A 13,285-nucleotide genomic window follows, 5' to 3' on the forward strand; every position below is an offset into this window, starting at 1 on the left:
CAGAAGACTTACGACTTTCAGACAGGCTGCTCACGTCACATCTACGTCGTCAAGCTCAGTTAGAGGCTGCGCAGTAACACTCAGCACTCAGCGGAAAAGTGACTCTAATAGACTTCACTGCTCTCCGTTGCAAGTCTACGACGTGGCTTTGTCCATTTCTTTGACTGTCTATGGTATCAACATCTGGGTGGCATACCACCTCTGAAACGAGTCCCCTGATGTGGAATGTAAACCCCTCTATGACATGTACAGTATCCCACTTATATTTAACAAGTTATAAATTATGCAACAAACAAACAATACATTATTATTCATTACCTTTTCTAAAGATAAGGTAAACTTGTGTTAATCCTTGTAGGGAAACCCAGGTGTCATAAGTCACCTGAATCAAAGTAGTGTCTGCTTCCAATTACTCTCCCCAGGATTTAAAGATGCTCCTCTGTCTCTCTATTTGAGCTAATATGCTGCCTGATTGTCTGTTATAACTACATATATGAACAGATATGCTTTTCCCCTGAACAATGGTGTGTGTATTTGTGTTTATCTCCACTAAATTGTTGGAAAAAATACAAATACTGTAAAAATAAATAAAACAATAAAAAAAAGAGTTCTTTGGAGGCTACAGTAGGTAAGATGGATGTAAAGGAGAAAAGGTGTGGTTGATTGTTGCGGGTGGCTGGGTGAATTTTAAGAGGGAGGTGAGTCTTAGGATAAGGAATGGAAATTTTTAACAACGCCCCCCCCTTCCCGGCAGTTGCTAGTCACTAACGTCCCATCTCCCATATTCTCCTCCCCATCTCCCCTTTCTTGCTCCCTCCCCCATCATCCCTCCTGCCTCAGGACTTTAGTTCTCATTTAAAGACATTTTAACAGCTTCCTTTTCTAAACAAACCGGCTGCCATGGGACCAGATAGTATATCAACACAGAGCACCTCCTGGAGGTCATTAATTAAAGATTGGCAACTGCTACACCGAGGTGTTGAGACCGGCACCCTCTCGTCCTCCACACTCCACCTGCTGTGTCCAGTCCTCAGCACTAGATGGCATTGGCAGTGTGCTGTTGCTCTAAACTCTGTTCTTCCTGTTAACTCCTCTAGGGAAAGAGCTCAACTCAGAGCCAGATATTACACAGTCTTTGGGTTTACAGCATGATTTTGTTACAGTCGGGTTGTACATATAAATCATGATTTGGATTCACATTGTTTCTGCTTAGAGTATATATATTAGTGTGTATATATTGTTTGTTGGGTTGTTTGTTTTGAATGTGTAAGCACATTGTGAGCAACTATGCTCCAAAGGAAAATTCCTCGTATGTGTCTTCATACCTGGTCAATAAAGCTGATTCTGATTCTGATTTGAAATTGGATTCTAACATGAAAATATATCGACTGTGTTTGCATTAGGAGGGCGATCCATTGCATCAAACCAAGTGCTTCTAATTTCCTTCGTTAGGTCGCTTCAACAAAAAACAAGACAACTGCGCATCATGTGACAGGCAGCCACCTGCAGAAGGGACAGAAAAACAAATCTGACATGTGAAAGAGAGACAGAAGAGTGATGCAGCGAAAGTAAAAGCTCTGGAGGAGCAACAAAATCAAATGCAAAATGAGTCAGGATCAAGAAAACCCCTCCAGTTCAAACTGATGTCGTGCTTCAATGGAAAAAGTTTTACATCTGCTCTGTGGAACGTTTTTAAATACAAAAAATGACAGTCAATAGCACATACTTTCCAAGAACTATTTTGCCACAGCTGCAGCACAGACAGCAGGCTAACGCCATAAATGTATACAACCACCTGAAATAACATCATTAAATACAATATGATGAAACTCTCAAGGCCATGAAAATGACCAAACAATGTCTCACCACAAAAACATCTGACAATTTACAGGTACTGTCTACAGAGGGATTTAAATAAAATGCTTTCTCTAATCAATTCTTAGATAGCCTAATTTGGTTGTCATTGGATTTTGAAATATGCATCTTACCTAGTGCTCAGTTTAGATCTTTGTCTGTCTTCCTGTTTGTGCAAGAGACGGTGTGCTGTGGTGTTGCATCCGCAGGCTGAGGTTTTACTGAGAACGCACTTCAGGATGAGTTCGAGACAATATTAACTTGTCTACTAGTCAACTACTGTAGCAACACCGAAAAGTTGGAAACAGTAGTCACTGCAAATGCATTGAGACATGTTGAGCTGCAGACTCATGTCTTCTGAGCCCTTGCAGAAGCCCACTGGTCATTTGATGAAGTTCAATCGACACGACAAATCCGATCAAAACGTGAAAGAGTTATCATTTGGAGTTTTAAAGAAAATTACTCCAGCGCAACGTAGTATGAAAGTTTGCAGTTTCCAGATTTCTCCTCCTGACATTTTGTCAAGTCCAGTCAGCAAACGTTCTCCATTTCTGCAGCCTGTCACAGAGAATCCCTATGTGAGAACAGAGGTTGACCCTGTGTCCCTCTTTCTCTGTGATTGCCAGAGGCCAAACTGTAGTTTGCTGAGAACCCAGCACCCTTGAGTGACAGCATCCTTCCTGTTGTGGTCACCATGGAAACAGGAGAATGTTTTCCCAAGTAAATTCGCTGAAGCTCTGCGCCACATCAAACACGGCTGCCATGAGTCAGCCTCCTGCGCTACAGGGAACCTAACTATAGCAGAGCTAACTGCTTACAAGGCGGTGTGCTGGAGTTTTAATGGACTGTGGTTTCCCAGCTTGGCCTAGTTGGCTGAAGTATTTGAAGTCAGTAAAACTGCTTATGTTTGTCTCTTGTCTAAATAGTTAACCTACATGCATATGCAGCATGCACACACACACACACACACACACACACACACACACACACACACACACACACACATCCAACTCCTGCAAATCTAGTGTACGTAACCGCCACTTTGTCACTGTTGATGTTGTTGACCAAAAGGATTATAGAGACGGAGGCTGTACAGCTGGAAAACATTAACTCCACAAAATGATTGCAGCACCCTTCCCTGTACACCCCAATGATGTCATCCTTTACTGAGGTTCTGACTTACACACAGCTTAACCCCGGTCACACAAGGAAGCAACAACAACTGTAGGTCCTAACAATAGCAAAGGTGCACACAATTGAATACTAACGCTTTATTGTACTGCAATGGTCCATGTGATTCTTAATAACATCGTTGAAATTACGTGATACATAACACTTTTTTTTCCTAGTTAACATATTTTAGGGGAGGAGCTATTTTAACCTTTAACTGATGCACTAGCTGAAGACAGGAGAGGGGGGACGACATGCAACAATATGACTTTAACCTGGGCCACTCGGGTTAGGACTGATCCATATGGGGTGCACTCTCAGCCAGGTGAGCCACCACTGAGAACATATTTATCTTGCACAATTAAATATACAAATATGCATAATTATATAATTTTAACCATAAATCTATAGCCTATTAATTCATGGTACCAAATGGATCTCTGTATGTTTTTTTTTTAAACTATTAAAAGGTTATTTTGCAAAATATCTCTGTCAATTTAAGAATTTAAAAACTTTCTTGTATTATCTACAGTGTATCATTTCCTTCTTTCTAATGAAGTCACAGTGAAGAATAGCAGCTACTTAACAAGTGTACCAGCTGAGCGATTTCTCCATTTCCTCAAACACATAGCACCTTTTTACTTTGCACTGTAAGAAGTAACACTTACATATCAGTTTCAGGAAAATTATTTGGAAAATAAATGACCCATGAAATAAAGCATTACCAAACATACGGTCACAGTGGTTGGCATTTATTATGTGTCCATGAGAGTTCAGAATTTGGATATTTGATATATGGATAATAATTTAAGAAGAAATAGGGAGTGACAGGAGTAAAAAAAAAAAAGACTCAGTGAAGAACTAAAGAGCAGATTATTCAGTCTCATGGACGGTGGTACAGGGGTTTGTGGTTTTGCCCGGGGATGTGAGCTGTTGTAGAGGTTTGTTCTCTCATTTCATTGTGTGATTTATTTATTCCCCTAACTCAACTAAAGGAAAGGTATTCTGGGAGCCGAGCTGCTTTACACTGTGCCATCTCCATGTCTGTGTCTCCAACCACAGAGGGCGTGTTGGTTCTCTCATTCTCTTCCATGGAAGTGCGAGGGTTCATCACTTATTCAACACTCACCACCTCATTTGCGGAACGCTGCCTCGGGAGGTTTGCTGTAAACTCACCTCTCCTTCTTCTTCTATTTAAAAAAAAAAATAGGTGAAGTGAAACAATTGTAAAATGCACAGAAGATTGTTACTATTGTGGCATATTGTACACTGGCTCTGCATTAAGACTGCAGTGTTTTCTTGTAGGAAACGTGCAAAAGTTCGGACTTAATTGATGGCTACACACAATGTGGTGTGATCAGGCCTCATATTAGCATGATGACTTAAACCACCGCTCCTAATATCAAATACTAAACCTTTCCAATGCTATTTTTTTTAAAAACATTTTCTTCAGGCTTTTATTGCCTTTATGATAGTTTGATAATGAAAGAGAGAGGGGATGTCACACAGCCTGCCAAGGACTCAGCCTACACGCGGAGCAAAATAACAAAATCTAAAAACATTTTACACTTCTTGAATATACAGTATCAGGGCCTACTCCTGCTTTCTCTTCTTGTTTTGACAGTGTAGCCACAACCTTAGAATATTACTGCCACCCACTGTTACATACCAGAGAGCCCCCCCCCCCCAATATAAGGAATTTAAAGGTTGGCAGATACAAGTGCCTCATAACCCATGTGTTGTCTGCCCATGAACTTGAAAAATCTGACCCAAAGACAACACAAGGGTTAAATAGATAACAGTAATGCCACATCAGCATCAATTAAAATCTCAAATGTAAGGGATCTTATCTTGTCATCCTCTTTTGTAATTTTTTGCATGTTGTCAGATAAAGGAAACATCCAATGATTAGTTAAACCTTAATGAACATTTGGATGGATACAGGAGCCAGCGTGGTCATTTAATTTGTGTCTGCACTCAGTGTGAAGGCAGGCGGAGTGAATGAGAGCACAACACCAAGCTAGCTGTGTAACATGGGGACTGTGCTGACGACTACAGGGCATGTTTGTGTGGGCATATTTGCATGACAGGACCATTGTGAAAGCCTGGCATACAAACAAAGCTTATTTTTGTGGTTTCTGTGTTTTTACTGCTGCTATAAGGCATGTTGCACTGAAGAGCATTTAGTGAGCAGTAATGATTTTGGAAGCGCTGGGGAGGGTGGTGGTGGTGGTGGGTGCGGTTAATGTCTCTCCACTTTGAACATTGCACTGGACATATACACTGTCATCTCCTACTGAGTGGGCACATTAATATGTGTACACTGTGTGGGGAAGAAGTAGCAATTTTGTATGGGTGCATGCTTTTGTGTGTCTTTCTGTGTGTTTGTGCATGTTGTGCTGATTATATTTAGCCATGTAAAGCATTGTAATAATGAGCATTTATGTGGGCGGCGGGTGGGGCTTTCTGTCACATTGGCATGGACACTAATGACCTTAATCATGACCTAACAACATCCCCATGGTTACCTCCTACTCTCTGCACGGAGCTAAAAGTGTGCAAATGTCTTTGTCTATACATTATGTGTCACTTGATAACAGATCTACAGAGAGTTTAAAAACATTGCATGCAGTCAGGCTAAATTATAGTATAGGTATAATATATAAAACATTCCCTCAAAGGGCCCTAGCCATTTCAATTTCAGTGATGCTTTGGGATGCATCTGCATAATGTTATTATACGTTTGACTGATTTGTGTCAATCTACGGTATACTTGTTCATAACTCTCATCATGTATATAAAGGCTCGTTGCTGTCATGTAAAAACCATCTATCTCCAAAAAAATCAACTTAAGCTAATTAAAAAAAAACTGTTTTCCTCATTGTGACAATGTGTTTTTCAGCCAATCCAATGGATTTTTAAATTGTTTAATTATCTTAAGAATTAGGACCATTTTCTTAATTATTTCAATTTTCCAGAAACATGTTTTTTTAATTGGACAGTGACACTGTTTGTCTTATGTCATATTGCACAATTAAAAAAGACAAGTGTGCATTAAGATGTGCTTTCTGTAATAGTTTCTGGATGCTGGTTGCATTAAAACTTAGTTTTGAAGACAACTTCTCTCTGTTAGTCAATAAATTATTAAATCTTTTTTTTTTTTTTTTGAGTTATTTTTACTTCCTCTAATGGGTATCTTGGTGGGGATTTTGACAACCATTGTCGCATTGAGGAATTAAGGCTTCTAAAAGATGTATGCTTTGGGGAGCGTTGGATGATTGACTGTTGTTTCGGCCAGTCACATTCAGTTTGTTGTGCTTGATGGTACTGTCTTGCTCCACCCACATTAACCAAATTACATTAAAGTCCAGTGAGTGACAAAGATGGCAAAGAACAGTCAACAAAAAACCCAGGCTTCAAAGCGTCCCTTCAGAATCCTTTGGGTGACAGAAGTGAAAAATGATATGAATCTATGTTCTAGAAAACCTCTGGTTCCACTTGTATGACTGGCAAGGAAGAAAAAGGGGATTCCCCTTTCTCTTTTCTTTCAGTCGTACATGCTAAATAGCTGCAAAACATATGAAACCCATTTTGTCCTCATAATGCACATTTCTTCATGTCTTTCCATTCAGCCACACACAGGGAAAATGGAACATGAAGAATAAAGCAAGACCAGATGTTACAGTGACCTGAGAACAATTAGTGGTTAAAGTGATTGTTGCTGGCAGTTGGGGACATCAGAACCGATGTAATGGCATTTTATGCTGTATAGACTCAGCAAAAGCCCAGTCAGTGTCCTGTTGCCTGTCTATGTGCTGAACCAAAGTCTCTGGAATTTTACATGTTAGCTCTACAGTCCTAAAACTCCAGATGCACGCTTCATCCGTAAAGCCGCCCACTCCCCACTTTCCGTCCACTTCCTGTTCAATAGCCTCTCTCACCACTTCCCAACAATCTCTCTGTAGCTGCACACACAATCTGCCAACCTCCACTACAGAACATTAAGCTGAATTAGCAGTAGCAAACACATGCAAATGCATTAACGTGCATATTTTTGTACTCTTTCTTTAATAAAGCAACAGTTTATTTAACCAAATCAGAGTGTGGGACAGCATGTCTGCGTTTTGCGTGTTGTCTTCAGTGTAAAAACCGCAAATGTACAAACCCAGTCATCAGAACTGCGACTTGAAATGACTGGTGTGATTAGAAGAAAAATGGTGAAGGAGAGTGCTGCAGAATGAAATCAGAAAAATGATATGAGTAGGCCTATGTATGTGTGTGTGCGTGCATGTAGCAGCTGGTCCGGGTCAGCTGACAGCTATTGCAGACTGTGATTTGTTGCTTGAGTTGGGCTGGGCTGAACCGTGCACAGCTGCAGTGTGTGTGTGTGTGTGTGTGTGTGTGTGTGTGAGAGTGTGTGTGAGAGAGAGAGAGAGAGAGAGAGAGAGACAGCCATGTAAGGCTGCCAGTGTGTATGCTCAGCAACATTAGGAGCTGGAGACTGGCTTAGAGCAGTGTGGGAAAGAAACAGAAAGCTTGCAAAGCAGAACTGGTTAAAGGGAAGCAAGGGGAGGGCAGAAGAGGATGGCGTCTCAGTTATCCTACTGGGCTTGAACAGAGCACTGGCTGGACCAGGGGCTGACTGGAATGAACTCGACTGTCATCAGGGCAGACACTTCAGTTCAGGTTGACTGGGATCAGGCTGGACTAGGAGTCAACAGCAGTGGATTATGGGTTGTTCGGCCAGTGTAGTCCTGCTCCTGCGCTCAGTGGGCGGCGCTGACTGCGGTCACATGTGTTCTCGACAGGACCAGATGTCATTGGATGCTGCCACTCCCACCTTGGAGGGTTACTCGTCTACCACCTCACCTCTGACCATCATTGTAATGGTAACCAGCACTACTGCACCTCCAACTCGCTATTAACTCTACCTTTCTACCTCATGCATATGTGGGCAGGTAGAGGGGACTACAGCATGTAGGTGTGGAGTAATTGTGTGCACAATGGCCTCATATTTAGATGTGCATGAGTGTAGGCATGGGCCAGTGTACGATTCTGACGTAATGATAACCTTCAGAAAAAATTTCCCGGTATTGCAGTACAGTATTGCAATAACAGCTTTAAATACATATTTTTCTAAATTTCTGAGTAAAAAAACACTTTTTTTTCATTGAACACAATGTATTTTATTCAATACATTTATTTTATTAACACACTGCACACTGCAGTTTCTCACCTTGACCACTCATAAAAAACAGCTGATACCTAAGGAACGCTATGATGGAAAATGTTAAGTGGATTTGAATTTTGACTTTTTCAAAGTGCGGTATACCTTAAAAACAGTTACCTTCCCATGCCTACATGAGTGTATATATTTCTTTTGCATTTTATTTGCAATGATGGATAGATGTCCTGAGTCTGAAGGCAGGGTCAAACATGTGGAATCTAGTTTCTGCGGGAAAAATCTAATTGCTCTGAATATGGCCAACAGAGAAGTAAAAATAGCTATTTAAACAGAACCACGAGTACAATGTTGATGAGTGAGTGAGTGAGTGAGTGAGTGAGTGAGTGAGTGAGTGACTGGATTAAGTACATGTCCATTTCTTCTTACTGACTTTTCTTTTCAGTACAGTCAGTACATCTGTTTGGTATCTGTATCCACTAGTGTTGGCCAGATTTTTTATTTCCAGAAAGACCCTGGTTTCTGTAAGCCCAGTGGAAAAAATGTAAGAGTTTTGGCAGGCTGGGATCTTTACACTCGCCCCTTCTGTTTCCCCTTTTTATTCTTTCTCTCCATAAACCTTCTGGTGCCTGTTTTTCTGCTCTCTGTGGCAAACTAGATTCATAAAAGTTTACACTGCAAAGTCATGTTTGCCACCTTATTCTTGTACTGTGATAATAGCATGTGCTGATGTTTTCAGGCCAGGTTGCACTAGAAACTGAAATGAGTGCACTAACTCGGCCTGTTGTTTTTCTAGCATGAGCTATTTCCATAGAGTCAGGGTAAGAGATTAATCAGAGCTAAAAATGTCGTGTTGGCTATAGTTTTCTACCTTAAACTATTTGGTCACCTTTTTTAAAAACAATAACAAAGATGGCACCACTTTCAATGACAGCCAATTCCTACAGCACAGTTTCATGCTGAAAGACCGCGATCCAGTGTGGGATTCACACAGGTGTCCAGGCTAGATTTGTCAAGTTTTTGGTTATATAGTTCTTTGACATATCATCATTGCATTAGATGATCATGTAGGGATTCAGGTTACTGGATATTAGAAGGATCAAGCGAAAAAGTACAGCTGTGTATCATCTGCATAAAAATGACTACCATGTTAAAAAATTACCAAGCAACAGCTTGCAGACAGAAAATAATAAAGGCCCAAGTCAAATGCAAAGCCATACCATTTTTTGCTTCCAAATACTGATTCTGATACCTGAACTTGCCTATCGGTCGATAACGAGTACTGATCCGATACCAGTGTGGCATATTTTATTACGTTTTAACAATAGTGTACTACTATCTCTGTATGGATGTAATATATATTTCTATCTTTGTTGTCGTTCTGGCTCAGGTTAATTTCTTTGTGAAACATGAACAAACTCAAACAATGGACGCTACAGAACTTTCTTTTATCATCCAGTTTTGACAGTCAGTTCTAACGGAAAGAGACATAAATAAATTACTTTAACATAGATTATCTTTAGTGCTTTATTATGTGTTATCGGATCAGTGCATAAACTCCAGTACTTCCCGATACCGATACCAGAGTTTTAGGCAGTATCAGAGGCGATACTGATACTGGTATCGGAATATCTCTAGTCCTATATAAATATTTAAAGTTCTAAAAAAATGTTTTTAACTGAGCAAGAATAGTACCACTGGTCTGTGTATTTTTCAGAACCGTCAGGATTAAAACTATAAATAAATATAACTTCTGAAAGGAATTTGGCTGGGGGAAGGTCGAAAGAGGCTTTACCGTAAACATGGTTTCCATCAAGGGCTCTCCCTCCAGACTTGACCCTCTATGTATTCCTCTGTCCCCCTGTCACTGACACTAGGGTCAGGGAAAGAATGAAAAACCTCCAGTGTCTTTTTGGACACTGCCAATCCTCTTTGGGGTTGTTGACCTGTTGATTGGCATTTGGTAACGTGTTACTGGTCCGTTAATTGTCTGCGGAACAAGGGCTACTTATGGTCTGTGGAATGACTTTAACACAGCTGAATGGACAGTCTGAAATAGATGTGTTAGGGAAAACAGCAACCAAACAAGTTGTATGTATGTGTTTTGGAAGAATACAAGAAAGTTTGAAAAAAAGTTCCCTTCATTTTTCAACACTGGATCATATTGGCCTTACAAAAGCAAGAACAGTTTGATTTTCATCAGAGGAGTGACTTCTCTTAGATGTATGAATCCCCACTCAGCCGAGGGTGACTCCCTCCAGACCTTGCATTGCTATAATGATGTAAAGCAGATGACTTCTGTCTGGTTTATTCTCCTCTCTGCTGTCCCAGTCGTCTCCCTCTCTCCCCCTTTGTGTCTCTCTTGCATACTCCCTATCAATCTTTCACACGCTTCTCTTCTTCCAAACTCGCCCTCTCTTGGTTTTTGTCACACTTTCTTGACGCGTCTTTCCTTTAACAGGATGATAAGCCCTTAAGTCTGTGCTTGAGAGTGATACAGACCAGCTTGTGCACATAACACGCAACGAGTTGAACCCCGTGATTTCTCTCCTTCGCTGTCTTAATCATTTCCCATCTTTGATTCGTCCTCACCAGTTCAAAGCACCCTACCCCCCTCTCCCTCCTACTCACTCTCTTGTTCACAGTTATGCTGGACGAAAGCCATGCTATGAACTACCAGTCTAGTACTCGATTTGTACCCTCCGCATCGCCGTAGTTTTACCAACATCAACACCCGTTCTGTCTCACCCCTGCTAGGAGGAAGGAAGGGAGAAAAACAGAGGACCGGGGGCTGAAGTAGAGATGTTAAAAGGGATGCTTAATAGGGTGAGAACAAGGAATCAGGAAAAAGACAGAGAGAGAATCAAAGGAAAAAGAAATAAAGGAGTGTGCTGCTGAGGATGTTTAATGAAATGAGGCCGTGAGAGAGGAGGAGATGAGAGGGAGGGATGGAGCCAGCTGCAGAACAGAGGATGGATGGAGGGAGGGAAAGGAGAGGAGGGAGGTAGAGCTGCAGACGTTAAATGGGTTTGTAGTAGTGCCGTGCTAAGAGCATAATTATGATTCACTTTTCTCCGATGCGAAACATCAAAGAGTTATTAACGCTCATTAAATTAGGAAAACATACCGTAGATTAAGATTAAGGCTTTACTTAGATATGTCCTGCCCTGATAGAATTGCAGGTTGTTGTTTTACCCTTTCATGAACATCACAGTTGCAGTCATGAGACATACTGTGCTGCAGTGCCATCATTTAATCATCTTAAAGCTTCGTAAATAGCAAGATGCTAGCTAGAAGCAAAACAGATGTCAAGCCTTTGCATTTTGCACATTTTGTATTTTTTGTAATGTCTTTTTTTGTGTGAAACCAGTTCTATACTTTAACCTCAAACCTGTCTTGTTACTTCCATTGACTGTAAATACTAATGGACAAAGCATCCGGTTCGACGAGTGCTGCAAATGCAAAAGTACCTTAAACCTGCATTATATCTGTATTCCGGGCAGGGGGCGACACATGCAGTCGCAAAAGGGGGTTGGTTTATTATCTCAGTAAACATTTTCCCAATGAGTTTATGGTCTCAATCACTAGTTTTAAGTCTTCCGCAATACAGCGTGATGTTCATTTTTTGAATTATGTGAATGGACTGTTCTTATATAGCGCTTTTCTAGTCTTAATGACATAGCGCTTTTACATTCATACACTGTGGCCGAGGCTGCCGTACAAGGTGCCACCTGCTCATCAGATAAACACTCACACATATTTACACTCTGATGCACAGCATCGGGGGCAACTCGGGGTTCAGTGTTTTGTTAGGACACTTCGACATGGGACCGCAGGGCCGGGGATCAAACCGCCAACCTTCCGATTAGCAACCGCTCTACCACTGAGCCACAGCCACCCATTTAGGGTCTCGTTAATTTTAAAATCGATCGATAAAGTAGGGGTTGTTTTAGGGCGTGGCTATGATGTGATTGCCAGTGAAAGTGTGTAACGTATTGAGAGTGTAAGTCGCTCCTCCCTCGCTTCTCCCTCTCACCTAAAATCGTCACATCCACAACCAGGATAGCTGCGCCCGTAACGGCAAACTCAACTACACACAGTGGGTGACCTCACACATGCGTTGTCCAGTAATATACAGTCTACGGTTACTTCACGTCACTTGACCAAAACCAACTGGTAGCTTGTGGTATCCAGCCATAGTTCTGTGTTCGTTTGCTCAGGTTTTGCGACATGTACCTGAGATTGCCGCCTCTCCTCAAATACAATTGAGATTTTATTCATGGTGCTCGTGGCATTGCAAAATTACATCTGTGTGTCTTTCCAGAAACTGTGTCCCATATGGTCTAGATAATCCTCAGACATTGCTGTCAATTTCTAAAGGAACTACTTTCTACAAAATTAATAATCTCTACATGAAAACAGTTGACAGCGTGTTCTGTAATGCTCAGAGTGAAACAAAGACACTGTTTTTAGAAAGAGCTGTTGGTGTTGATTTTTTTTTTTTTTGGTGTGGAACTATTATTTTTCAGTGCTGTGATTTTTCAATGCAAATTGAATTCCATTGCAATGGGGTGGAGGCATAACATTAGAACACCTCTTTGTGAAATCTGTATGTCTTGACAGGACAGTTGGTAATACATTACATGGGTGCATTGACCCTTTAAAGTGGGATAATGCAATACATTGATTTCTATGCATCCTTTAATTCATTAGTGCTCCCAAAAAGCCTGATTGGCGGACCCTTATGTCGTGTGTTATCAGCAGATATACAAAATTGTTGTATCATCAGGAGTTGTTTCCTCTTGTGCAGAGCTCTGTTCTGCTATGAGGTTTAATCTGGTGGAAGTGAGTGTCTGTGAGTATACAGGCAAATGTACTGTAGATATAAATGCTATTGTATTTTTATGTTGTGTTGTGTGCATTTATTTAAATGGAAACGAGGATGAGTGAAAACATTGCAATGTTTTTATTTTGTTTTCACTTTAATACATCCCTTCTCTTGCAGATGGACAGGAAGCTTTTGAACAGGAAGTTGATAGTTTATATGCTAGTTCATATATATATATATATATATATATA

The 13,285-nt window shown here is 40.9% G+C and overlaps 1 protein-coding gene across 8 annotated transcripts in view; it reads left to right on the forward strand.

Annotated features, from left to right (window-relative positions):
* The window catches only part of dock10 (dedicator of cytokinesis 10), a 64,976-nt gene that overhangs the window by 13,082 nt on the left and 38,609 nt on the right, over positions 1-13,285 (forward strand). For 7 of the 8 annotated variants that reach the window (XM_032507274.1, XM_032507282.1, XM_032507278.1 and 4 more), the window contains exon 1: positions 7,507-7,913. The exons of the other annotated variant lie outside the window; for it this stretch is intronic. In XM_032507274.1, coding sequence (XP_032363165.1) covers positions 7,755-7,913 — 159 coding nt within the window. In that variant the 5' untranslated portion in view covers positions 7,507-7,754. Of the gene's footprint in view, positions 1-7,506; positions 7,914-13,285 lie in introns of those variants that run through there. 8 annotated transcript variants of the gene reach the window in all.

The sequence above is a fragment of the Etheostoma spectabile genome, chromosome 3 (assembly GCF_008692095.1).
Source record: "Etheostoma spectabile isolate EspeVRDwgs_2016 chromosome 3, UIUC_Espe_1.0, whole genome shotgun sequence".
NCBI lineage: Eukaryota > Metazoa > Chordata > Actinopteri > Perciformes > Percidae > Etheostoma > Etheostoma spectabile.